The sequence below is a fragment of the Mercenaria mercenaria genome, chromosome 16 (genome assembly GCF_021730395.1).
Source record: "Mercenaria mercenaria strain notata chromosome 16, MADL_Memer_1, whole genome shotgun sequence".
NCBI lineage: Eukaryota > Metazoa > Mollusca > Bivalvia > Venerida > Veneridae > Mercenaria > Mercenaria mercenaria.
The window spans coordinates 68,122,612-68,150,290 of record NC_069376.1 but is presented as its reverse complement, the minus strand read 5'-3'; the positions used below and the strand labels follow the sequence as shown (position 1 = coordinate 68,150,290).

General features: G+C 34.4%; 3 protein-coding genes across 3 annotated transcripts; all 3 read right to left on the bottom strand.

Annotated features, from left to right (window-relative positions):
- Positions 1–1,578: 1,578 nt before the first annotated feature.
- Positions 1,579–24,254, bottom strand: LOC123540945 (uncharacterized). The gene is made up of 3 exons (XM_045326280.2): positions 24,081–24,254; positions 18,355–18,519; positions 1,579–1,940 (listed from the first exon to the last, which is right to left on the bottom strand). Exons 1-3 carry the CDS (start codon positions 24,187–24,189, stop codon positions 1,774–1,776), a joined length of 441 nt encoding a protein of 146 aa, XP_045182215.2. The 5' UTR covers positions 24,190–24,254; the 3' UTR covers positions 1,579–1,773.
- Positions 4,267–8,355, bottom strand: LOC123540944 (uncharacterized). Its single transcript, XM_045326278.2, has 4 exons — positions 7,155–8,355; positions 6,600–6,716; positions 6,059–6,161; positions 4,267–5,722 (listed from the first exon to the last, which is right to left on the bottom strand). The coding sequence occupies exons 1-4, from the start codon at positions 7,519–7,521 to the stop codon at positions 5,269–5,271; spliced, it is 1,041 nt and encodes a 346-aa protein (XP_045182213.1). The 5' UTR covers positions 7,522–8,355; the 3' UTR covers positions 4,267–5,268.
- LOC128545864 (uncharacterized) lies at positions 8,353–10,370 on the bottom strand. The gene is made up of 3 exons (XM_053527327.1): positions 10,213–10,370; positions 9,408–9,507; positions 8,353–9,045 (listed from the first exon to the last, which is right to left on the bottom strand). The coding sequence occupies exons 1-3, from the start codon at positions 10,225–10,227 to the stop codon at positions 8,501–8,503; spliced, it is 660 nt and encodes a 219-aa protein (XP_053383302.1). The 5' UTR covers positions 10,228–10,370; the 3' UTR covers positions 8,353–8,500.
- Positions 24,255–27,679: the final 3,425 nt, after the last annotated feature.

Below are 27,679 nucleotides of genomic sequence, written 5' to 3'. Positions count from 1 at the left end.
TTTTTAAAGTCTGACTGCTTAACACGACTTGAAAATACTTTTTACTAATAATGTTGGCAAGTAAAGTGATTTTATAGGCATAGTCTTACATTCCATTTTACGACCATGATTCTGAAACGATATTTTGAACGATTGTAATATTGTTCATAAAAAATATTTATCGTTTGTCAAAAACAATTTGATACCATCTTAATATACGTATTGGGGTCTGAAGAATGCATGTAATACTGTACAATTTTGGTATTAAATTATGCAAAATCTTAAGAAAATTCAGATTCGTAATGTTACGTTTATCTAACAGGATAAACCTTCTTTTCTTTTCATATTTTTACTTTTATGCCCCCTTTTTAGGGCATAAAGTTTTAGCACTTTTTGGTTTCATCATTATATGATTTTTAAGTTTTATGATAAGCCCAAATTATCTTCAGTAATGATTCTGCGATCCTTACCATAACCAGGGTCATAATTTAGTAGAAGACAACTGTTTCATTACATGACCTGTATTAGGAAGATGTTACAACGACCCTTGATTCCGTCTGTGTTAACTATGTTTTATTTACCAACAGATAGCTTTGCCTCAGGAGCAGCTCAATATCGCACTAATGTGTGCAAATCACTAACGCTTTATACAAAGGCCATGCATTAATTCTTTCTCTCACGTTTGGTGTGGTCTTTGTGAATACCATGTATTTTTTTGTTTTTTAGATTTGCTAAAACCCGGGGGCAAAGGGGGGTGGAGGGGAAGCGGGGCATTTCCACCGTTTTTTCTTCCGTCTAAAACATGATCAATCAACGGCCTGCAATTTTCGTTTTTGTCGTGTTAGCGACCTTTAAGTTTCCATTTTTCTATTTTATCGATCGAATTTTTTTATTTTTCAGTCGTTTGGGTTTTTTTGCCCTTTAAAGTGTCCAAAATTTGAGAAAATATTTTAACACATTACGTTTTGTTTAAAAAGTATTGTTTTTATTTTAACGGGGAAACGCATTTTTTAAATCTGTATGACATACAAGATATACGATCCATGTAATTTTGTTATTATATTGGTATACATTGTTTAATCTTAAAAGCTGTGAAATATACAAAAAGATATTAATGGGAAACAGTCTCAAACTCAATAATCCGCGAAAGTTTTTTTAAGGGAAAAAAGGTGATTCATGAATCGCTTGCCCTCATATCATTCTTTCCGTATTAGCTTTTTGGGGGAACATTTTCACAAGAAACCTACCTTTTTTTTTTCAATAAAGTGGTTTGCAGGCTTTCTTGGAACCCAAAAAAAAGCGATGGGAAGGGGCACAGCAAAGTAAAGGGAAAACATCCTGCTTTATTTTGTAAAACGCGGGGGTTTTTTTTGCCCTATTACCTCCCAAAAATTTGCCCAATTCCAGGGTTGGAAAGGGCCTTTTCAAAAACTGCTTAGAATTTCAGAAACACATTGACTTGTGTTTATAGCCCACTATTTTGGCTTAAGCCTCGTAAAAGAATTTTTCAAATCGGAGAAGAAATGAAATACTTACGGTGTTTTTAAGTTCTGAATCGACGGATTTGTTTATTAATTTTCTTGCCGTAATACCCGAAAATGACGTCACAAACCACGTGGTATGTACACACTGATAATGCACCTAAGACGTTGAACGATCAGTGTTCTATTGAACTTGAAGCTTGTGGTCGTGGAACTCGTGTTTTAATTCATACAGCAATGCACCATTTAGAGGATGTTTATGTTCAGATCCATGCTCATTAATAACTTTAATTTGAAAAAAGCAAAACTCATGCTAACTTTTAATCAAAGTAATGTTAAAACAAACCAGCCATTTCATCAGTTTTGCAGCAATGGAATTTTTAACAATGCCAGTCTTTGAAAATCCAAAGGACCCTAATACATATTCGGGAGCAAATCCAGCTGCCTTACACACAAGCGTCGACATAGAGAAGCAAGAGTCTGAAAATGATAAAGAAAGTATTTAAATATAAGTACAATGAAATCTGCAACTGACTTCTTGCAATGGATTTTACAATTTTTCATGATTTATGTTATCGTGTCTCGTGTTAGTTCCTATGCATACATACGTTATATAAGAATAACTATCAAATCGTTTATATTCTAATTTCAGGCGAAATAAAGAGCAAAATCTCGGAGTTTGATAGATTTTGCTTTTTAGCAGGTTAGTGACTGAACAAAATTTTGCCAGACCTCTTTTAGACTTTTGTCAAAACGACACCATCTTGTTTTTGAGAACAACTACTTAAGACATATTTATGCAATGAATTTTATAAACGAGTTTTGCGTTGCATATCGTATTTGCTATTACAACAAGAAGCTCGAAGAAACAGAAGATTACTCGTTCATAGCGTTTTACTTTGTCCAGGAATTTAGCTTTCTGCACTTAAATCAAGGACCATTGCATCTGGAATGTAATGTTATTGAATGAAATCATTGAGAAAACGGTTATCTATTATTTCTATCACGCGGCATAGCGTGTGTAAATTTAACTCGCGCCCATTGTTTGCCTGGTGAGAATTGATAATCCAACTTAAAACTGTACTTCGGATAAAACTTCCCTTGGAAGGAAATTAAAATCATTAATTCATGTTCAGCACAGAAGGCGGGTAAAACACAAGGTTAGCCTTTCATTGATTCTACGTTAACTCGTCACATTACGTTTTTTACCTGTCCCAAGCTTATATATTAAAAGGTAAGTCATTGGTATTAGTGCTTATATATATATAATGTAGAAAAATAATGAGGTGACACCAGGACACCACCTTTTGCGCGATATGTTTAGTCATTCATCAACAGTAGCTCCATATAGCCCATTTTTGTGCCTGTCCCTAGCATGGGTGTGTACAATGCAAGCTATTTGCAAAGTTAGTGCGTAGTGTACACTTGCGCACAAAGCCTGAACTAAAGGAACTAGAGTAAGTGTGGATTTTAAAACACAAAATCTAACTGTATTGAGTGATATCTTTCTGCATTTTCCAAATGTCCATTGTCCCGATTTTCAAGTAAGATACGTTATGCGAATTTAACTGACAAAATAACCACTGATTTAAGTTTTATGGAATGGCATAATTATTACTTTTTAATTGAACACACAGCATAGTTGTATACATTTTGCAAGTTATTTCATAGTAGAATACATACTTTCTAGAGCCAAGCAAGTTGATCAACCGCGACTGGAATTCTTCAATAAAAACAAAAGATACGTTATACAGAGCTTGCAAGAAAATGAAAATAACTTTTGGAAAAGGTGGCCTCACACCGTATTATTATTAAGCCAGCTATGCCTGTTTTATGTATGTGAAGGAAATGTAGTAAAAAAGATGAACACTTTTATGTGGGATTCAATTTCATATAATGCAAGTAAGATATGTTAAAATAAGATACATTATGCTGATAAAATAACTGATTAATTCACAACGACTAATCACGTTAATCGATTATGCGCATTAATGTATTTTAAGAACATCTGGTGGAAGCAAAATACATAGCGAACATGTTTGTTCACACATAATGCTTACTAAGTGAGGGTGTTAAACAATGAATGAAGTATAGCCTAGAAAAAGTGAGTAGTTATTAAAATATGTATTGTATTCAACATGATATTTGGCAATATTATTACAGGTTATACATTCAAACTTGATGCAGAATTAACTTTGACGGTTTATTTAGCCAAAGTTGGTCGATTAGGAAACTGAAAATAGTTATGTAAGTTATGTAACGTATCTTATGCACTATAACGTATATTATGAAATATTCTAACATGGCTCGATTTGATTTCCAGTTAAACAAAGAAGAAAATCAAGCTCTGTATATTCTGCGATAAACAACGGTTGACGCGGGGACCTATAAGAGAGCATTATGACGTCAATAATGACGTCATATTGCCGCATGACGTCCGATACATTACTCCTCGCGTAAATGAGATCCAGTATAATATATATTAAAATATATACATGAACATGTCAGAATGAAAACAATCAAGGCCTTCTTGTTATTTATCGTCTAATTTACCACGGTTCATCGTTCAGATGCTTCAGTATTTAACCACTCGGGCTACCCATACGAAAACAAAACGGGTAACAAAAGGCTGAAACAAAAGGCAAATAAAATGTTATGTTTTGAAGACCTTTTATTAGCCTAGCAAATCATATGCAAATGAGATAACAAAAGGCAAATAAAGCATGAATAAAAGGTAGTAACAAAATACTAACAAAAGGTAAACAAAACATGAATAAAAGGTAGTAACAAAATACTAACAAAAGGCATTTACATTCATTACATGAGAAACAAATTCAAAATAAAATATGGGAAACAAAATATGAATAAAAGGCAGAGAGACCTTTTATTAATATTTGAACCGCGCCAAGCAGAAATATGTCTTAACGTAATTTTGTGACATTTTTAGGTTTTCATTGATTATTATTCTGCACTTTTTACTGTTTATAAAAATGTAAACCTTTCTATAGGTATATTACGTACATTTTTGAGCATTTCAGTCCAAAGACGTCATCTTGAATAAAAAAATACACAATTAACGTCAAGAAAACGTTAACAAAAATGTCAAACAATTAAAAAGAAGTATTGGATTTATATGTTTATCTACTGTATTATAGTGATTTTACAACGGTCATTTAATATTATATGTAAAGACAAACACTTTCTCTAAAATATAAGTATTTATTTTTATACAAATATTTGTTGTCAAGGAAACGACTGACTTGCGAATAGAATTATGCAGCTTTCAAGACATTTTAAGTACTTTTTACACCGGTAAACTTACAACATTACAGTTTTAAATATTTTTTCCACTTTTACAAAAATATCCTACGAAATTTCACTTAATTATTACAAATTTGTTATGATTAAAAGAAAAGCAGTTTTCTATGTAAACTTAGTAACATCAGTAGCATACAACGGTAGTGAAAAGGAATTATTTACATAAAATTTAAAGCAACATATAGAAATCAGATTCAAAACATTTTTGTTTAGAACAATAAATCATTAAATGCCGTCCCTTATAACAAGCAACATATCTGAAATAGCACACGTATTTATCCGTTCCCATGGTAACAGCAGTGAAAGAAGTCCGTCATCCGGTATTTCAGTATGTACTTCAATTTTCAAGTTTACACTGTTTATTACCATAACGATATATAACCAAATTAAAAATCTCATTTTTACACATTTGTAAACACTTTGTTCACGAGACGACAAACGTCTAGCGTTAAAAAGCTCCCATTTAAAGACATTGCTTTTCACATGTCCACTATTCTTGAGCTGGTACTGCACAGAATTCTTCCTGAAACTGAAGTCTCACAAGCGGGCGAACCTGGCTGTAAAGGTAGCGCTGTCGCTCTCGGTTAAGTCCAGCTGGCATTATTTCTTGGGGAATGTCACATGAATCCATAGCAAGAAGGTTTGTTTTACAGACGACAAACCTTGTCTCCTCTGTGTCAACCGCAGACATTTTCATAAATACGGCTCCGGGGTCTGTTGAAGTGAACCGGAAGTAGTGGTACTTGGATATATTCGGAACTTTTTTATATCTGTCGCCGAAGAAAGCCTTCCACTGCCTCCATTTCCATGTATCCCTGCCATACACAACTGAGACGTTGCTACAGGATGACAGATCAACAACATCCGCTACGTGTTGAAGCGTATCAACATCCTCCCTACGATACCTCTGTTTAATTCTGCCAAAACCGGCGTCAATCAAACATCTGTAAAATGCGACAGTTATCATTCAGTTACTGCTTTAATCTTTGAACATATCATACATACATCATAAAATGTATCATTATAAACCAACAGGCCGTTTAGGGTATGTACAACGGATCAAGCTAATAAGGTAACAAGGATAATCCCAAAATGTTTATTTATAATGATGAATAAAATTCTTTCGTAAATACATTTAGATAGCCGTCTTTTTAAACATAAATAGTATTTCTTTGTTAAAATCTGTTTATGAATTCCTATGCACTCTTAAAGAATATCACCCTAAGTATAAAGGAATGTCACTTTGACTAAGTTTTTAGGTAATCTGTAAATTGTACTACCTAGTATGGCCAGGTAACTGCATCATATATTTGATATTATCGTGTCTGTTCGTCATAGTTCTCCATGAGAGGTAGGCAATCACGTAGCGGTTTTTATTTTGACCTGAAATACAATTTTCACAATTATTATCCACATCAAATCAATCATCACCCGCATTATCAAATCATCATTATCATCATCATCATGATTATGATCATCATCATCATTATCATCAACATTATTATTATGATCATCATCATTATAATCTCATGAGTATGACTTATCTAACATTATGAATAATTATCATTATAACTATTTTTATCATTATTATCATTTGCATTGTTCCATTCACATGTTCATAACCATTGTTTATTTAACTCGTAACTGCCAGTTAATTTATGCTTTAACCTAATACCTACACAAAAAAGAAAAAGGTTACTTTTACTATTAGCGGTCAGAGAATGAGAAACAATTACAATTTCCAAATTTATAATATTTCAATGAAACGGGTGTCCTGTTTTCGATCTTTTTTTTATTCTCTGAACAGTAATAGACACGTACCAAAACAGTTATCAGCATGTATTGTGCAATCTCCTCCCTGGTGACAAAACGTACCAAAGGCGTGGTCCAACATGGAGATCACAGAATCGGGTCCATGTGCCAATTGTCCGTCTACACCTTGAAAATGAAATGGAAACTTGTAATGCAAAGTTACATTATAACTATTATATTTATCATATTTAAAACAAGCTGTAACAAATTTACAATATGTCTATAATGTTAAAATCAATATGAAACGCATGCGCAGGACCTAGTCATCACGAGCATATATACTAGTAACATGTAATGTGCCTGCCCGGTTCGTCTGGTAGGAAGAATAAAATACTTTTAACAACCACACAGATAAAGGACTCGCTTCCCGAACAAAGCATACAATTTTTGCCTGATTTTTGTAATTGCATGCATTACACTTAAAAGTAACCGTTTGTTTGGAAGTTGTCAGTTACATGCGGAGAAGTGAGAAATACTGGTCAATCAAGAAACATGGATTACGTTTTATTAACAAACAAAACAAATGTTACTAGTACTTAATCATGTTAATTTGAACTTACACACCTATTGTCTGGTCTTCATCTATTAAATAGTTGTACTGGCGATATCCATCTATTCTGAAGCCAAACATCTGCACCTTGCGTGGCTGTATAAAGAAGGTAGGTCCTTTCTCTCTTGCGTGATGAGGTAATTTCACATATTGACTAAAATCAAATGTACAATGGACCTTGCTGTGATCTTGTGAGCTACCTCGGAAAAGAGCCGTAGATTCTTGTACACATTGCTGATACACCTCTCGCTCTGCACGTGCAGACAAAACGTGCTGGTGATAACTAGCAGTGGCGTCTAGTTTGTCATCTTCACTTCTAGCCATAGATATGGTATCGCGAAAGTCCTCACATGTCTTGCATACATCGTCTCGCGGATTCATGATTTTTATATGAGGGACACACTGATTCCATACATTTTTAAATGTTGACTTTCCAACGTGAACCTTACAGCGATTTTTTTTGCCATTTTGGGAAAGCGTCCGCGTCCGGACGATTTGGGAAAAATAGCGTCGTTTTCATCCTAATTGGGAATTTTGTGTAACATACAAAATTACAATAACCCCTTTCCTGGATCTAAATGAGTTACACTAGAGCTAGTGTTCTGATCATCACAACATGATACAGTGGCCTGACTCTGAGATAACGATGGTTGTTCTAAAAGCACACACTGGCACAAATTCAACCGGAGTTACACAAGAGTTCTCCTGACTCTGACATGAAAACGACACCGATGTCGACGATTCAACGGACGTTTCCTCAGTCAGAACAGGCTGTGAAGATGCCCGTGAGAATCTGAACTCCACAAGGCTTTTGCAGCCAGCAAGCTTGGATTTTGTTAGCCTTTGAACATTATATTTGCTGTTGTGACTCATTGTTCGCACAGCTTGTCACTGGTTCTACAGAAAAAGATCGTGGAAACCGGTTACCGAAAACAATGCATGGTGCGATTGATTAAATGACAGAGAACATGTTCTGAATTTTAATCGAATATTTGTCCTTTGGTCAAAATTAGCGAACACTCGATTAAAATTCGGAACATATTTTCTATAATCGGCGAATTTCACGATGTCGGGACAGCAGCCGTTTCAAAAATGTTTGTAGGTCATTTTTGGGAATAATTTGGTCTGAAATTGGGAAAAATGGTCATTATTTTCAATTGGGAAAGGGTCCGTTTTACGGACCCTATTAAAGAAGGAAAAAAATCGCTGCCTTACCACTTTCTACACAAGCTTCCATATATTCTTGATGAATCATGATCTTAGGTTTTGATGCAGGTAGATAAATGGGCGGTGTATCATCTCGGCCTCTTGGTGGTGATGGCTGTGGAAGTCCCTCTTCGATTGCATAGTTTATTAAGTACTACACTGCATCTTTGATGACGTCAGAGGAAAATGCATTTGACGGTCTTCTTCCTACTAGACCATGAACCCGCGGTCCTACACCCTTTGTGGAAATGTGTTTCTGAATACGCTTCACAGTGCTTTTCCCCATGTCATATATCAAACAAAATGCTTTCTGGCAAACCGTTTTTCCTTGGAAATTGTATTCAAAGCGCACTCGCTGTCGTTCTCCCTCCTTGCACCGGTCAGTACCAAGTTTTTCTCGCAAGTTTCCCATGACAAATAACTCTTTATTGTCTTTTGACATCTCTCTCATTCTAAGAATATTGTCTAGAACAACTCCTACTGTAACACCTTTGAAACAACAAAGTTTACAGCCACACCCCTCTTGAAGTTTATGTTTGATAGTTGCGAGATCTCTTTGGGGATCATCTTCGTCAAACTCATCTGTTTGGTTTAGATGTGTATCATCGTTGTGTTCATCACCAGCTGTATCGGTTTGAACACTAGCTGCCATGAAGTTTTCCACCAGGTTTTCCACGGACATTTCATCATCAGCATCATCTTAAAGTAATCATGGAAAATAGAATGTTAAAGCTTACTTATATCTTAGTGATGTAATTTCATAACAGAAAAATATCGGAGATAATTAACACGTTCATTTTAATTCTTTCTTCTAAATATATCATTTTCATCTAAGTAAGATTTAATTTATTGGTATTATTAGCTAAGGTAAATACTGATGATGATCATGATGCACACAAACGCGCGCACATACAGCGTGTGTATGTATATAGAGCTATAAAGAAAATTTATAAAAACATTGTTTAAGTGAACTTTAAAAACGTGTGTGTCGTTATTATAACCTGCATCTTAGCTATACATAAAAACATTTAAAAAGTCAATAATAGTTTAACAGTCACTACCATTTGTAGTTCCAGCTTCTGCAAGTTCCTGTGTACATTGGCTATTTGATGTACTAGATTTACTTCCCAATCCAAACACTTCAAGTAAATCTTCTAAATCCTGAATGGAGAAAAAAAAGAATGGAATGTGTGGAGGTTGAATAGTAAATAAAATGAATAGTTATAATTTATAAAAAAAAAACAAAAAAAAAAAAAACACGACGTGAGACAGACTCGAACGCGAGTCTTAAGATTGCAAATCGGGTACGCTAGCGCTGCGCCATTCCGCCCAAGACAATTTTACTTGTTGCATTTATTGTATAAATAATTACACCTTATGAAACTAACACATACCATCTTTAAAAATTGTACAATGATGTCATCGGCGGAGATCTTTTTACATATGTTTATGTACAAAAAGAAATGTGATGTAGCCGACAGTGCAAGCTTTTTGACTTAAATAAATAATAAAAATTGGACAAAATAGATCTAAATCTACAAACATTGCCAGAAACATTCGCATACAATTAAATCGAAAATTGCAATACTGTAGGGCTTATCTTGATTAATAATTTACGAGAACAAATGTCGTTTCAAAATTGTTACATGTAGATCTAGATTCTTTTTCATTATTTCATTCAATGCAAAATATAGCTTGATGACATCACAACAATCGATTCGACAGTGACGACACACTTGACCTTCACCACTTTTTATAGCAAGGGATTTCTCATATTTTCATAATAAAACTGCTTATAATACTGAATAAATTTTCAAATATATGTTACAACATTATCAACATGTAATATTATAGACTGAAACATACCTCAAACGTATCCATGTCAAATATTAAATTGTAAACATGTCAAAGCATGGGCGTCGCCATTTTGAAATCGCACCTGCAACTTGTGACGTCGTTTCTCGATTTCGTCATAATGTACGTTAAGACATATTTCTGCTTGGCGCGGTTCATTTTGTTTCAAAGAAACAAAACATGAATAAAAGGTATATCATCAATTGCCTTTTATTTAAGTTTTCGTAAGGCTAAGAAAACATTAATCAAACACTATTGACAAATAACTATTTACATTTATATACATATATTTATGATCAAAAGAATAATGTAAAAAAAGTTATTTCAATGCATGCAATTATCAATTTCACTGCAATGAACAAATACTGTAAGATAACCAAAATGCTTGTTTTGCTGAATTAAATAAATTATTGATTTTGTATTAAAAAAAAAACTGTCCAGATATCTTGCATGATCCCAAACATACACTAAAACTAGAAAGTGTTTATGTCACAAAAACACCCGTCTGTACATTTTCCATGGAAAAGCTTGGAAAAACAGCATGGAAAAAAAAAACATGGACTATTCGGACTCTTTTATTTTGAAAGATTTTGACCAAAGAAAAAAATCAGGGAATAAAACTTTGGAAACCTTGGTGAAATAACCTCGTAAAATGCACATGCATGGAAACCTAGGAGTATTCGGACAACTTCCGTTGTACTTAACCTTGGATATTTTTCGTGGCTAGAAATCTTGGATTTTTTCCATGAATAGAAACCTCGGAAACCTTGGAGTATTCGAACAACTTCCGTGGTTTTAAACCCTGCATATTTTCCATGGTAATAAACCTCTGAAACCTTGGGAACAGCCTTGTAAAAATGCAGTTGAAAGTCCATGGAACTCTTTAAAAATTGGAAATCATCGCATTAAAGTTGAAGGAATTTCTAAGAATTATTTGCAAAAGTTTGGAAAGGTTTGATGGAAAACCATTGTGAAACATTGCTGATATTGACACAAAACAAAAAAAAGAAGAAATAATATCATTACAAAATTATTTTAATATAATATTGAGACAGATCTGGGTTTCAAAAAACACAAAAAGAATAAAATTCAAAGGGGAATAACACATGTGCCAGCAGCTTTTACACTTGTGGTTAAGAATAATAAAAATTCACTTAGCTTAAACTTGAAAATTAAACTAAAAGATTATTTGATAGAAAATTATGAATACAACAAAATTGGAGTATTGTAGGCTCAATACAAGGTGGCATCAGAATGTCTCTTTGCTTTTCCAAAACCATCACCAGGGTCAGGAACTTCATTCCAGCCATTTCTGAAAATGATATAACATAATTACAGAAATGAATTATATTAGTAATTGCGATTAAAATATAATTTTAGGCAATACAATATTCCTAACTTAGTACAGTAGTATGTGAAATGACAACTTTAAAGCCAGTTTTAATTTGTACTTACCATTTAAACATTCTACATGTATCAAAACCATTTATTTATTTAATTTATTGGACACTGAAATGAAAATATTGAGAGCACCACCTGTGGGTATTATCCCTCATCTGCTTGACCATACAATAATGCGTTTTTTTTTTGTTTTTTTGGGTGTTTTTTTTATCAGACAATCTTAAAAAGAAATTTTAGAATTTAGAACTGACAAAATATTGGTGTATTATGATCATCCTTTCAGTGTGAGGCTAACCCCAACAAAATAAATAAATTATCAACCTTTTATAGTAATTGTATAGTATAAGACTGTTTGCAAATTTAACTTACAATTTAGTTGAAATATTATGTAATTTATGTTTGATCCTAGATCGAATTTCTGTCTGTGATCTTATATCATCCTGTAGCATAGTCACTGAAGCGATCTGATTTCTCCGACTACATCAATTCATACATATAGGCATACCTCTAATAACTAGATATATGCACACTCTTTCATCTGAAAATGTTTAGACGCTGTTGTAAGTCAGGGGTTAACAGAGTGATTTTACTAACATATTTGTACTTATTAAAAAAATTAATAACTGAGAACTGCAACAATTAAGTATTGAATATTTAACTGTTTTCTCAGAAGCATTATAATCTATCATTCACATATACCTGAAAAGGTTACTTGTAACCAGGCGAAAGTTCAATCTACTGAGATAAATAAAGTTCCTGCTTCAGTCTATTTATTCAAGATCTGTGACATATAGCTGTAAAACATAAATTCTACATTAGAAAGTTTGAAACTCTTACCTGATATCTCTCTAAAAGCATTTTAGAGTTTCAAGTTAGCTTTATTCCATTTGCCTCCAACAACATGAACAAAGAACTTCCTGTTTACATTCAAATTTTTGTATTCATGAGCCATTTTCTTTGGTACAATATAGTTACTGAAGGGAATATCTATGTTCTTAAGATATATAAGTATACAGTTCATGGGAAAATTTGACCATTTATTTGCTCACAGCATTTGCAAAGATCTCAGAGAAAAAAAAACAAACTAGCAGAAAGATTGGGATTATTTTTTGGGGTACAGGTGTAAAACGGCTTCAGAAGCCTGTATTTTCATTGGTCCTTATCTTGATCAGATAAGCTGTATCTCTGTGTGTTAACTCATCTGTATTCACTGAACAGCAGTATATCAAGTGGCTGTAAAAGCAAGATAATTAACCATTGCCAGTCATCAAAAGAATAGACTAATTCATTTATGATGTATTGTAACATTATATTAAAAGCATAATATCATTTACAATTTGTTGTACTTATGAAATGACTTTTAATGCCTATTATCTTGTGCTGTTGTTTGAGGTGTTCAATAACCAAAAAATAAATAGCTTATATAAATAGGAACTATTTTCAATTATATATCTTGTTACATTAATTATAAATAAAATGATAGAATTCTAATTTACATCCTTTTAATATACAAAATGAAAACATTGACATAAATTTTAATTAGTTAGATTCCTTGTTTCATTTCAATTAATTTGGATATCTAGTATAATCCAAACAAATCTTAAGATTTTTAATGAGCTCTTTGCTGCAATTTAAATTTAAAAAATCTTACTAGGCAAACTTTGCATTATCTTTAAAAATCTAAGGAATTCTATGGAATGAGAAAAACAATGGAATTGTTTTTGCAGGAGAATTTTTAATTATTATTTTAAGTGGTCTCTGTTCACAGATTGTCTCTCTTAAAACTGATTAAATAATTTATTGATAATGGTCTGACCGGAGAAAAAAATGATGGTCTTTTCAGACAGGTTTTGTATTAGTGGTCTTTGTTTGCAGGTGGTCTTTTGACACAGGTTTTGACTGTATTCACAATTCCCATAATTGTGAAAATTGAGGGCTGGCTTAATTTAAAAATTATATATGATAAAGAATATATGCATTTGCAAGTGCTCAGTAGCCATTTACTTACTGACAAATCTTTGCACTCGTCAGAGGTGTAATTATGCATATGAAGAACGCAGTGAATGGTAGATGTAGCTCTAAATTCAAAACAGCAGCAGCAGTATTTAGCCAATATCAGTGAAATATGAAACTAATTTGCTTATGCTAGATTTTGTGAAACAAGTCACCCAAACTTACAAATGTATGAAATATGAAAAAAAACTTCTTGTTTTTGAAAGCAAGTGTAATGAAATACAAACAAAATATGTCAGTGTTGATTCTAAGTGGAATGAAATACAAACAAATGGCAACATTTAAGAATATAAGTCCAATCCAATGCTAATAAAAGGTAGATTTCAAATTATAAGTGTAATGAAACATTAATAAAAGGCAACATTTAAGAAAATAAGTCTAATCCAATGCTAATAAAAGATAAATTTCAAAATATAAGTGTAATGAAACATTAATAAAAGGCAGTATCTGAAACAAAAGGTAAACAAAATGTATTACTCACAAAATCCTTAATAGTCTTTTGTTAGTCTTTTGTTAAATGAAAGGCTTATAAAAGGTTTTAACAAAACATAGAAGTACCTTTTGCTAGCCTTTTGTTTGCCTTTTATTGACCTTTTAATAAATTTCTTTTTCGTATGGGTAATAACGCCCTCGTGGTTCAATTCCTACGCAAATGAACTCTGAATCGTGGTAAATCAGACGATAAACAAACAACTCAAAGGCCTTGATTATTTGTTAAATGAAACATTAGTTATACATGTAATTTATAATTTTAAATTAAGGAAATGTACGTTAATAAACTTTTTGAGTGTAGATCTAGACAAAACATAAGCTTGTAAGACGTGCTTTCCTCTATTGAGTATGTTGAACAAGGCCAGTTATGTAAATCATAACGTATCTTATGAAAACCTCTTGTTTTATTCTAAAGCGTAGCAATGGAAGTAAACTCATATGTTTACAATAGAATCAGTAAATCTACATTTCATATTCTTTTATTGTAAGCAATAATATCAACCATGCAGAATTTTAGGCAGAAAGAACAGAGATTAATAGCGAAGAAATCTGATCTTGATTATCTGCAAAGGACAGAGTCTGAAAAACAACCGAATCTCTCGGCCAGTAAACATATTAAAACACCACAAGCACTGAGGAGTTAGGAATAGAATATATGAGATATATGAAAGAGGCCGAAAGATAGATAAAATTTATGTTCTGTAGTTTAAAAGATCCATCATTTATAACTTTATAAGAACATAAATCTTTTTATGAAATTGTACGTGTCTTAACCTGCATATTTGGGTTTTCTTAAGATACGACATATAACTGAGATTATGATCATGATGGTGTGTATTCTTTAAAAAAATGATAAGAAAAACATTACATGAGTATTGTTTTATATAAATTGTTTTGGATTATGATTTTATTTTTCGTATTAGACATAAATAGTTATCTTTAAACAATAATATAAGAAACATATTGCAAAAAGCATAAGATACGTTATGCTTGAGACGGTCATGATATATCAGATTTGAAAAATTTTCATAGAAGTTTACTTTAAAATATGCGTCAGTATAACGTATCTTACGATGTACCTGCAGAGTGTTCATACTTAATTAAATTTTGGTACAAAATCTAGGACCTGTTTGGGTCCACTGACTTCAGATGTTTACTTTTGAAACATTGTTCAATCAAATAAAAACACTCAAAAAAACATTTAAAGATAGGTGTTTTTCAACAATTTTTATTTCTGAATTTAACGAGTTAACGTAGAATCAATGCTTTGTTTTTATGCCCCCGCCATAAAATAGGGAAGGGTTGGGGGGGGGGGGGGGGGAGGCATATAATGGTACCCCTGTCCGCGTGTGTGTCTGTGTGTGTGTTTTTTTGTGTGTGTGTGTGTGTTCGGGAAAGGGTGATGTTCGTGTCCGGGCCATAACTTAGACATGCATGGTCCGATTTCAGAATAATTTGACACACATAATAAGCATGGATAGACAATTTGTTATGCGCAACATCCTTTCACTAGCTTAAGGTTCAAGGTCACAGCCCGTGGTTGAACTTACCCAATTATCACTACATTAGTGGTCTTCCTGTCCGGGTCATAACTTTAACATGCATAAACCGATTTCAGAATAATTCGATACAAATGATAATCATGGATAGACAATGTGTCAAGCGCAAAAACCTTTTACTAGCTTAAAGGTCAAGGTCACAGTCCTTGGTTGAACTTTTTTTCCCAATTTCCACTACATATATACTGATAATATGGTCTTCGTGTCCGGTCTATAACTTTGACATGCTTGGCCCGGTTTCAAAATAAGTTACGTTGACACAAATAATAAGCATGGATAGAAGATACGCAATAACCATTTCACTACCTCAAAGGTCAAGGTCACAGTCCTTGGTTGAACTTAGCCAAGTTTTCTTATATATATATATATAGATTACTAAATTTTCTGGTCTCCCTACAATATTTTCTTTGTAAGTAAATAGAGCCAAGGGTCCTTCTTTTAGTTTGTGAGCAGTATCATGCATGTGACCTTTCTCATGTTGCGGGGGCATCCATGTCGGTGACATATTTGTAGTCCTGCTTTTATTTTATAATATTTGGAATTATTAAGAGCCATTTCATTACAGTCTGTGTACATTGTATACTTTGGAGACACATACTTTAGTGGTGTATTAATTTTTAATCTATAGGACAGACACGTACCTAGTTGTTGTGGACTGTTATTGATTTTAATGATTTTAAATCGGAAGGTAGGAAGAAAAGAACATTAGGTTTCTGTCGTTATGAATAATTGATTAAGTTCATCTACGAAAAGTAAAAGCTTTGATTAAAGCTTCGACTTTTATATTTTCTTCGACTTACCTAATAAATTTCAATTTGTAAGACAGTTACCTAGTATTCTCTGTATAGTTCACCTGAGCAAAACTATGCTTGGGTGAGCTATTGTAATCAATCACAGTCCGTTCGTCGTCTAGTCTTTTCCTCAAACGACATCTCTGAAACTTGTTATACATAGTAGCCAGTTTTCTTATATGTATATAGTGGGAACTTTGTAAGAAATGTTTGTACCGACTTTAAGATGGTATCACATGAATGTTCCTTCGGGGTATTCCTTTTCAAAGAATATTCAAATTGATCAGATTCGCCAAAATATGACCGCCAGAGGGCGTACTATTCACTTTTCCGCTGTATGTCCTGTATATGGTGCAATCGTTTAAATCTGTTTTGAAAGACATTTAGCGGAAATGTTTCTTATTATACATGTTTGATCTCTGAAAGTTTGTCTGAGCTACGAAACTCTGTCGAGCGATATAGGACTATTATGGTCCTTTTGTTTAAACCTACTTTGAACCTTTTTGAACCAAAGGTTCAAGTTGAGCTGTTAGTACAGATGGATGGGTGTGAAACTAAGGGACGTGAGGGGTGATTTCATGAACACAGACCGACCTAACCGACTCTGCAATTTGTTTGCTTGGTTACATTCTATGCAACCAAAGGATCTTTTTATATATTTATTTACTGGTTTATAGCATCCTGGTATTGGCCTCTCCAGGATTTGTGCAGTGGTGCCGTTTTACTGCTGTTATGGGCTAACAGAAAGAGTTTCAAAATAACATTTTTTTTATGAAACACTCAATGAATAGTCACTAAACTTGGTTTGTAGCACCAATTGATATATTCTTTTATATTTGTTGAATAGTTCCGATTGATTGCATGTAGTGGTAACCAGAGTTGAAAAATATATGAGCCGTGCCATGGGAAAACCAACGTAGTGGTTTTGCGGCCAGCATGGATCCAGACCAGCCTGTGCATCCGCGCAGTCTGGTCAAGATCCATGTTGTTCGCTAACGGTTTATGTAATTGCTATAGGCTTTGAAAGCGCACAGCATGGATCCTGATCAGACTGCGCGAATGCACAGGCTGGTCTGGATCCATGCTGGTCGCAAACCCACTATGTTGGTTTTCTCATGGCACGGCTCATATATGAATAAGCTGTAATGAAATGTATAAGAAGATACGACGCTTCTCATGAAGTGCTAGAAAGATAGTCACCTGAAGTTGGTCAAGGTCAATGTGAGCAACTTAGGGCCATCAACGCCTTTTTGTTCGGGCATCTGGGTAGAACCACCGACCTTCTGTACACTAACTAGATGGCTTCCTTACATGAAAAATTCTACGCCCCATGCATGAGGGGCAAGTGATTTGAAGTCAGCGACTTTAACCACTCGGCCACGGAGGTCCCTCATTTGATAAAGCTGTATACAGCAAATCAATATTAACTCCCAAGAACCTTGTGACGCTGAAGGCGGAAAATTCACGGTAGGGGTTACAACTCTGAATTTGCATTGTCGTCATATGCATATTCCCGGAAGTTGTCCATTGGAAGCCTGTGTTATGGTGTGACGTTAGAAAAGTTACTTTTGTTGTTTCAGTCATCTATTACTTGATATATACAGCAATGGATAAACCGAATTTATTATAAAGAGAAAGCAAAACTGTACAAAAAGGGCACACATTAGCTCTTACCATGCTAAATTTCTATAATTAACATTAACTGTTCAAAGGGGTACATACCAAAATGATACTGACTGAATAGCAAACAGTGCAGATCTTGATCAGACTGCACGGATGATCTACTCTGGCCGCAAAGGCAGGATCATTCGTGTCCAGCATGATAAGGGTTAATCAAATGTGTTTCATATCTAGCTTGTAACTATTTAACCGTGATTCAGTCTTTAAGTAATGGATACCTTTTTCACAAGTTGGAATATCATAGTTCCAGTTCCCAAATCCATCTTTCCTGAGAACAGTGCATCCGCTAGGGCTGTAACCATGGTGACATATCAGTTCACAAGAAGAGCCGTCGATCTCGTCGGTATGAAATCGCCACTCTCCATGGTGCGCTCTGCCTTCGTCTAAGATAGAGTAAATTATGTAATTATGCAGCAGTGATTGAACCGACTGTATTATAATAGGTATCTGTACATGTAAACAGTTACTCAGTGTGTGTATATCTATGTTATAAATTATGAAATCCAAAGTCCTTAAACGAATCTGCTGTTTGAGCTTGTCAATGCCAACACGATCATTTGAGTGGCGCTTTGATTGCGTTCCTCTGGCGGGGGCGATTTGACTGAAACCAGAACGTTTGAAGTCATTTGACCTCATCATCGGACTCGGTTTTGGCAACAGTAAATATATAATATAGGTAAACTAATGTGTTACATAATGAAAAGACATTGGAATTAAACCCGATACCTCTGCAGGCTAGGATCCAGAAATATATTTTATGGGGGCGGGGGCGGCACCAGTTTAGAACGAAGGCACCGAGTGCGAGTACGTATGGGAGGGGTTCCTCCGCTCGTGTTAGGGTTCAGGGGGAAATTTTAAAATAGAGATATAAAATGGTGGCCTTCGGTTCATTTTTGTCTAAATTTTGAGGAACGGGTGGGGTACTACACTCCTATTAGTTGGACCGGTAGTCCGGTGCAAATTTGATGAGTATAGTTCACTTCTCAGCCAACAAGGAAGTGGAAGGGGGGGGGGGGGGGGGGGGGGGGGCACGGCCTAAGAAATAAAAAGATATGTTATACTGAAACCGTGTATTAAAGTTATAAACCTGTTAAAAATCACCGTTAAAATAAAGCAAATAAATTTGTAGATTTATAGAAAACAGTCTAATGAACAAATTCGCCCGTTAGTTTAAATTGGATGGTCAAATATTGTTGAGATACGAATGGATATAAAACCATGAAATATTTAATGACCAGCTGGTCACTAATTCACTCGCCAGGCTTCGCCGAATTCATTCCGTAAACCAACGAAGACAGTGTCACGTGACAAAAATTTAAATACGTCGAAATCAACAATGGCTGATCGGCCGTGATAGAATTTTGTGTAAAGACGGCGGATAAATGCAGAAATTTACAAATATTTTGCTTTTCGATGCCATTTCTACAAATAATATATTAATGTTATAAAATTAAGCCTGTAGTTAGATAAAAAGAAAGGCAGGTTACCAGAAAATGCAATACGAATGTGCTAGACATGTTGTTGTTTTGTTTCTTAAAATAGATTAGCGTGGCTTTTTGTACGGTCCCGTACGGAAAATCATTTAGCGTGGCTCGTATTACGGTCCCGCCCAGATAGCAGACAGGCGTTGGCCCAACGTTGGGCCAACTGCAGACGCTTCGTTGGCCCAACGAAGATTACCAACGTTGGCCCAACGCCATTTTGCTAATTGGCGCAACGTTGGCCCAACGGTTGGTACACCGTTGGCCCAACGATTGATATCCTACACTTATCGTTGGCCCTCCATCGGGCCAACAACTGGTATCCTACACTTATCGTTGGCCCTCCATTGGGCCAACAGCATTTGTTTCGCCTATCATGGTTGGTCCATCGTTGGGTCAACTCTATTTCTTTGTTGGCCAAAAGATTAGGATGCCAACGCTATCCCAACGATTACAAATTTGAAAATAAAACAAAAAAAAACTAAAACTCATATTATTTAGTACACGTTTTATTTTCAAATAATTGTGATTTTGTTTAACATTTAACAAGAAGAAATCTAACGTTTATTTAAAGTTTGTTTGCAAGTTTCCTGAAGAAATATAACCGAATATTTGAACATCACTACAACATGTCAAATATTGATTCCAGGGTACACTTCATTTTGAAAAACCAATAGGCGGTAGGGAATCGTTATTTATTGACATTTTCTGAGAAATTGTATCTTGTTTTATAGATTTTATGTGATTAAATTAAATTCATAAATAGGTAAAATTTTTATACTGATTTTCAAGAATAACCACGTGCTTTGAACTGTTGCATGACATCATGAGTTTCTCAGGAGAAACTTGCGAGATGTTGCGGTTTGATACTGGTTAGTTAAACAAATGGGGTTTCGCCATAACTTAATGAATGCGACCATCAGACAATGAAAAACAGTGTCAGTTAAGTTATGTTAGCCAGAACTAGATAGTCCCAATTGTCAATGACTGACTGTGACTTTGAGGCGACTGTCTGATCGGCACTTTGATGATTAAGCCTTTATTGAAAACACAAATTAGTGTGCAATATTAAAATCAGCACTATTATATTACAAGTTACAGGTTAAAAGATGATAAAACATATATTTCAGGTTTGAACATCAGTAATCTAGGCCACTCCTGAACTCATTAAGAGTAGCACTAGATTTAACATGATGTGGTAGGTTGTTTCAGAGTCTAATGGTTCTTGGAGAAAAAATTGAGTTCTTGTGATAATGGGTGCGGGAGGAGGGAATATAAAAGTGAAGGTCCTGAGAGTCTCGCCGGTACTGGTGATCTACAAAAAAATGTAATGACGGAATTTATATAAAAGAATCAGAAATGTAGGGATGTGAAATTTCTCCTTAAGTTAACATTTCTGTGATGCTTCAACAGACATAATTGATTTGAACATATCTGGCGGCAGCCTTTCGTACTGTTTCAATTCCATATGTTAGAGACTGTTAAATGCCAAACAGTTGAGCAATATTCCAATTATGATTGAACATGTTTTATACGGAGTTTCTTAAATTTGTACGTTTATCATTTGTTTGATCATTTCTTTTGATGTATTTTAGGGTCTTGTTTGTCTTTTTGTGATCTAACACTGCTGGTTCGCCTAAATATTAAGCATTTTTATAGTTTTAAATTCATGGATATGTAGCTTATAGAGAAAATCAATGTTTTTTTATTTCTTTTTATATACCCTAATCACTTCGCATTATCGGAATTTAACTCCTTTGACCGGATTTTTTTTCCAAAACTCTAATTTATGGAGGTACTGCTAGAGAGTCTTACAATCATGCATGATATTTATAGTGAGATAAACTACGTATCATCAACAACGAGTCTCCGATTTTAATTCAGTGTTGTTATATGTTCTAGTCCTTCGGGATCATTGATTTCAACTCATTTAGATTTGAAGATTGAATACTGCTTAAGCCAGTGCTAGGGGCGTGAGCAGTGTTGCATTTTCCATTACTGCTCATGAACAGACTCAATGAAACCGAATCTGCAATTGTCACTGTTTGCCTTATTTTCGGTGCTTCCGAGGGATCTACTTTCCAGATTTTATTTACTTCACAACAGCGGGTGTTAAGTGCTGTGTGGAGGCCGTAAAAAGTCGCCACGACTTCATCTGTGTTGTTATATTTTCTGGTCCTTCGGGATCATTTATTTCAACTCATTTAGATTTGAAGATTGAATACTGCTTAAGCCGGTGCTAGGGGGCGTGGGCAGTGTTGCATTTTCTATTACTGCTCATGAACGAACCGAGTCTGCAATTTTCACTGTTTGCCTTGTTTTCGGTGCTTCCGAGGGATCTACTTTCCAGATTATATTTACTTCACAACAGTGGGTGTTAAGTGCAGTGTGGCGGCCGTAAAATTTCGCCCCGACTTCATCTCAGTGTTGTTATATTTTCTGGTCCTTCGGGATCATTGATTTCAGCTCATTTAGATTTGAAGATTGAATACTGCTTAAGCCGGTGCTAGGGGGGCGTGGGCAGTGTTGCATTTTCCATTACTGCTCATGAACAGACTCAATCAAACCGAGTCTGCAATTGTTACTGTTTGCCTTGTTTTCGGTGCTTCCGAGGGATCTACTTTCCAGATTTTATTTACTCCACAACAGCGGGTGTTAAGTGCTGTGTGGCGGCCGTTAAAAGTCGCCCCGACTTCGTCTCAGTGTTGTTATATTTTCTGGTAATTCGGGAACATTGATTTCAACTCATTTAGATTTGAAGATTGAATACTGCTTAAGCCAGTGCTAGGGGGCGTGGGCAGTGTTACATTTTCCATTACTGCTCATGAACAGACTCAATGAAACCGAGTCTGCAATTTTCACTGTTTGCCTTGTTTTCGGTGCTTCCGAGGGATCTACTTTCCATATTTTAATAAATTATAATGCTTTAATTGAGCCTGACAGGTGACTGGTATGTTAAGAAAAGGCAAGGCCTAAGGAATACCCTTGCGGTACCCCTGATACCAAATGTGGTATATCTGATTGAAGACCTTTTGTTTTCGTATTTAAAGGAAAGATTAAATCCACATTGATGTTTTTCAAGTTATACCTAATTCAAATAGCTTGTAGACTAGACGATTGTGATCGACTTTGTCAAACGATTTGATAAAGTCTATTACTATTAGGTCTGTCTACTTACTAGCTTCAAGGTAATAAAAAATCTTGACTAAAATTTAATAATTGAGGTTCACAACTGTGCTTTGAGCGGAAGCCATGTGGGAAGGAATTAAGCAAATTTTGTTATCTAGATGATTAATAATATTTGATACTAAAATAGAAAAAAGTGGAAACTTAGGGTTAGGGTAAGGGATACTACAACATGCTTCATCAGTTGGAAGCAATTGCAAGTAAGAGCATAGGCTTGTGATTGCTGGCTTTGCTTCGTGGGCCCTTTATGTATACAGGGACAACGATAGCCTCCTCCAATCTTGTGGAACCCTGCCGGTACCAAGTGAAGTCATGTAAATTTTAGTCTCATTTTTATAGAGAAGCAGTGTTTAAGCTGTGGGCGGACATTGTGTTGTATGTTGTTTCTTTCACTTTCCTGGTTATTTTTTGTTGTTCTTGTTTTTCCCCCATCTAATGAAACTAAGTGAATTGTTTGCTTTTGATGTGATGGTATCAACATATTCTGATCAAATGAGATATTTACTTACCGTGACGCTCAAATATTTAGGAGCGTCTCTAGTGTTTTTAGTGTGTGTGTGTGTGTGGGGGGGGGGGGGGGGGCGAAGGTGGGAGATAGATAGAAGACTTATTATTGTCAATAATTAGTTCCAGTCTTATCAACCGAAATATGAAAGAAAAAGTAAGCATATTACATGCTATTCAAACGATGTTGTGAACTTCTATAGTTCACATTTTTATTATTGACACTTATTGCATATGTGTCATACGATGACAACAATATTACACGCATACATAAAATTAGTCTTTTTCTATATTCGAAATCATTTTCTGTTTATGTGCTACTGAAAATTAAAGAAAAGTAAATAAATCCGTTGAAAACATATCAGTTGAATGACTTCAGTACAATGTAATACAAAACTGCCGTACGAATACCCACCTGCGGTTTATTTCACTATCCATACGGGACCGTACGATTAGCCACTTCCTTTAGCGTAGTCACGGACGTATCCGAATGATGGCGGTTGTGTCACTGAAACCGAAAGTAACATTTTTTATATCCGTCTCCATCGGTGGAATCTATCAATTTACAAGTAAATTTATCCAGCCAATGTCTTCGTGAACGGATGTTTTATACGTTGTTGTAGAAAAATGACCTTCCTATTTCTTTCGCTACGTGATCTTATCTGGCCAGTATTATAACTTTAATAAAATTGAATAGCCAGATAATATGTCGTTATCAGAAATCAAACATGTAGTTATGTAAAAACATTTAGCAACATTAAGGAGATACAAACCTGGACAATAGTTCCCTACACTACCTTTTACGGTACTGATGTTTAATACTATTTGAAATAAAACCATTATACATGCACAGACTACGTTATCCATGGTCAAATACGCCATTTTACATAACTTTCTGTCACATTTAATTTAGAAAGAATTTAGTAATTCCTCCAAACGAGAGTTTATTGCACTAGGTTTATCCTGTTTACCCAGGTAAATGAAATTATATGATAATCGATATTTATACTCAAGTTACGTCCCGGGTCTATTGATTTTCAGAAAATGAAAACAGTGCTGTGCCAGGTTTTAAAAATTGGGATTTTAAGGGGACGCATATTGCTACATTCACAGTTCATACAGCAATGTGGAAGGGGTGCATATTCAAGAAATCGATGGTGGGAAAATAAAAAACATATTCCTAAACTGATATAATACTGATGGACACCTGTAATATTCAGTATTTTGTGGATAAGGATGTGGTACTATGAATGTAATAGGAAAACAGAGGTGTTTGTGAAAGTACATTCAACACAAAATATTAAGCTTTTGTATAAGGAAAAAACAGGTTTTTTACAATAACAGTGTTCCAAATAATGTTGAAGGGATGAGATTTTCTTTCTAACACACCAGGTTTGCTTAAACATGTAAAAATTTAACGCCACGTCAGTTCATATCGGAATGGACGCCATATTTCTCATTGACAAAAAATGTAAACAAAAAAATCAGAGTGGAATTAGCATTGCAAGGACATAACATGACATTCTACACAATGAATACCTTAGAACAGATATCTAAGATGCTAAACAGGTCAGGCGGGTTAAATGCATAATGTCGATCACTTGAAATTCATCTTGAAAAGGTGGTTAATTTTAGTTTGTTTACATGGTTTTTAATTTTCCCACGACTTCTCGGCGATTCACTGCAAATGTATTACTGTGCCGGACGAAAGGTAACTCTAATAAACAACGGGAGACAACTTAGGTGTCAGCACGTGTACGATTTTTAAAAAAACATGTCGATGATTATAATTTGTTATCAAATAATGAATCCTATTCAGATATTCGTCTTTAATATTAGAAAATTATTAATTTCTGTGGACATTTGTCAAAAAATATTACTTACAGTGGACTACTTTGCGCATCAAACTGGTTTCCGCTTCAGCTGTGAGGCACTTCCGTTATACTTTTGACAACAATAACAAAACACAAAATGAATCAATAAAGTCACTTATAAACCGACTGCTACTTAAATCAGTGTAGGTAAAGTTGTTGTTACAACATTATACATGTTCGTTACGTTATGAGATAAAGTTTATCTTGAACTGCATAATCCATTAACTACGTTTACATGATATTGCATTTACAACTTATTTGACCCCATTTTTTTACGTGAATGACAGCATTCTCGTGCAACTCGTGCAAACAGAGTTATGAAAAGTATGGTGGAGAATTCAAGGACAAATTATAAATGACATTAAAGTGAGGATAACTGTATATTCGTCCAGTTTTGATCATTCATTGACATTCCTGCTGTGTATTAAGTAACTTTTGTGAACAAGATTAGAATGTTGCTTTTGCACATATACACATTGATTGGACCTCTCAACCAAATTTCATACCTTATTTTAGGGATTTTTAAGACAGTAGATTTTCAAAAGTTTGTTGAATGTGTTTTGATATTTAAGTGCATTGCAGTTCATGAATACCAAGTTAAAAATTAATAATGGCAACATTTCTAGGCCTTTATTGTAAGCCACTAGACTTCTGTAATGATAAATGTTTAATGTATTAAGGGGAATATACTCTTTTAGTTTTGTAATGTGGCATTCCTTGACCACCGTATCTTTTCTTATGCACTACTTTGTAAACAAACTAAATAATGTGTTTTAGCTCACATATGCCAAATGAAAAGCAAGACAGTGAACTTATTTCACATTCTTTCTTTAAATTAGAATCTGTAGGACATTGATAAATGTTTGGACAAAGTGAAGCACTATTATTTTCGCACCAAAAAGTCTTAATTGTTGACTTTGAATGTACACAAGAAGTCTTATGTAATTCAACAATAACTTTCTTGTTTCAGTTTTTCTCATTTTTATTTTAGTGAGCAATCCTTTGTGTACTTATAACAGTTAAAACAGTATTCATTTCATTTACCAAAACCATGTACTTTTTTGCAGATAAATTTTATAATACCCCACCCACTTTTTTTTTAATTTCAAAGTATGCGTCCCCTTAACTACCTGTAAATTGAATAAACACTGCAATTATTCGTTTGAATAACGAACATTTGCGCTATAGATACCGAAACACAAATAGATTTTAAATTACGGGCTGAGTAATGGCGGCTTGGTTACTCAATACAGTAGTAGTTTTAACATATATCGTGTTCGAGTCATTTCAACAAACAGCGGAAGTATACTGCCCAAGTAAGCAATTGTTCCTTTTTTCTGCTAGTTGCTGTTTTAACTCTACATAATACCTAACTATAAGAAAGTTTTATACACAGATATTTTATTAGTTTTGTACTGTTTCTATAGTCTTAAAAGTAGGGTAAATTATATCTCTGACAAATGTCTTTTTTAAAGATTTTATGAAGCTGTTGCTGGTCACTTTGTCCACGATCTGACCGTGCACGATAACCGATATTTAATAGTTCACGATCTGACCGTGTACAATAGGCGATATTTAATAGTCCACGGTCTGACCGTGTACAATAACACGGGGGAGGAAGTGTCACACGAAGGATGGAGTTCTTCTGATAACCTGTCATGTTTTCTTCTGATAACTGTTACGGAGTTCCTGGAAAACGTTACGGAGTTCGTCTGATTTCTGAATGACGTGCCAAGGAATCGTAGAAAAAAATGGTAATTATTTATCTTTAAATAGAGAGAATGGGGTGTAAAACTAAAGTTTGATGATCAAGGTTGCCTGATGTCTTGTGCTATGCGTCAGAAAAAACTGTTTAGTCTAATAATCAGCCCCACTACTTTGAAAAGAAGACATTTTGAGTAAAATATCGAAATCGTTTGCTCATTCATACATATTATTCTTCTTATTCACGTTCTTAATCCGCAGCACATGCAATAGAATAATTTTAGTGCAAAGTTGCAAACATATACCACTTCCTAACAATTTTATGCCCGATTTTTCAAATGTTACGGAATTCCGGTGATAACTCTGAAGATGTCATAGAGTTCTTATAATAACTTTTATTACTGCCAGGGTGTTTCTTGAGCTATGTTAAGATACTTTTTAGCTAATTTTATTATTTAAAAAGGGTGTTAACGATGTTCTAACGTAATATATTTATCCAAGGCACAGTATTGTGGTAATATAATGTTCGGTATGAGTCTTTTGTAAAGTTTAAAACTATATGCAGTATAATGACATATATAGTAAAATACGAATAGATAATAAATGCAGTATATTGTATTTTTTCGTTCTATCAATGGATGTGCTAATGTTCGTGAACAACGATTTATTGGTTTCCGTTTTGATTGATCACTGAATTGAAATCAAATCCGTTATCTTTAATTTAGGGTACATCTATTTGCTGCATTTGCAGAGGCTGTCTGTTTCTGAAGTGGTTGATCGGATTAATGATAAAA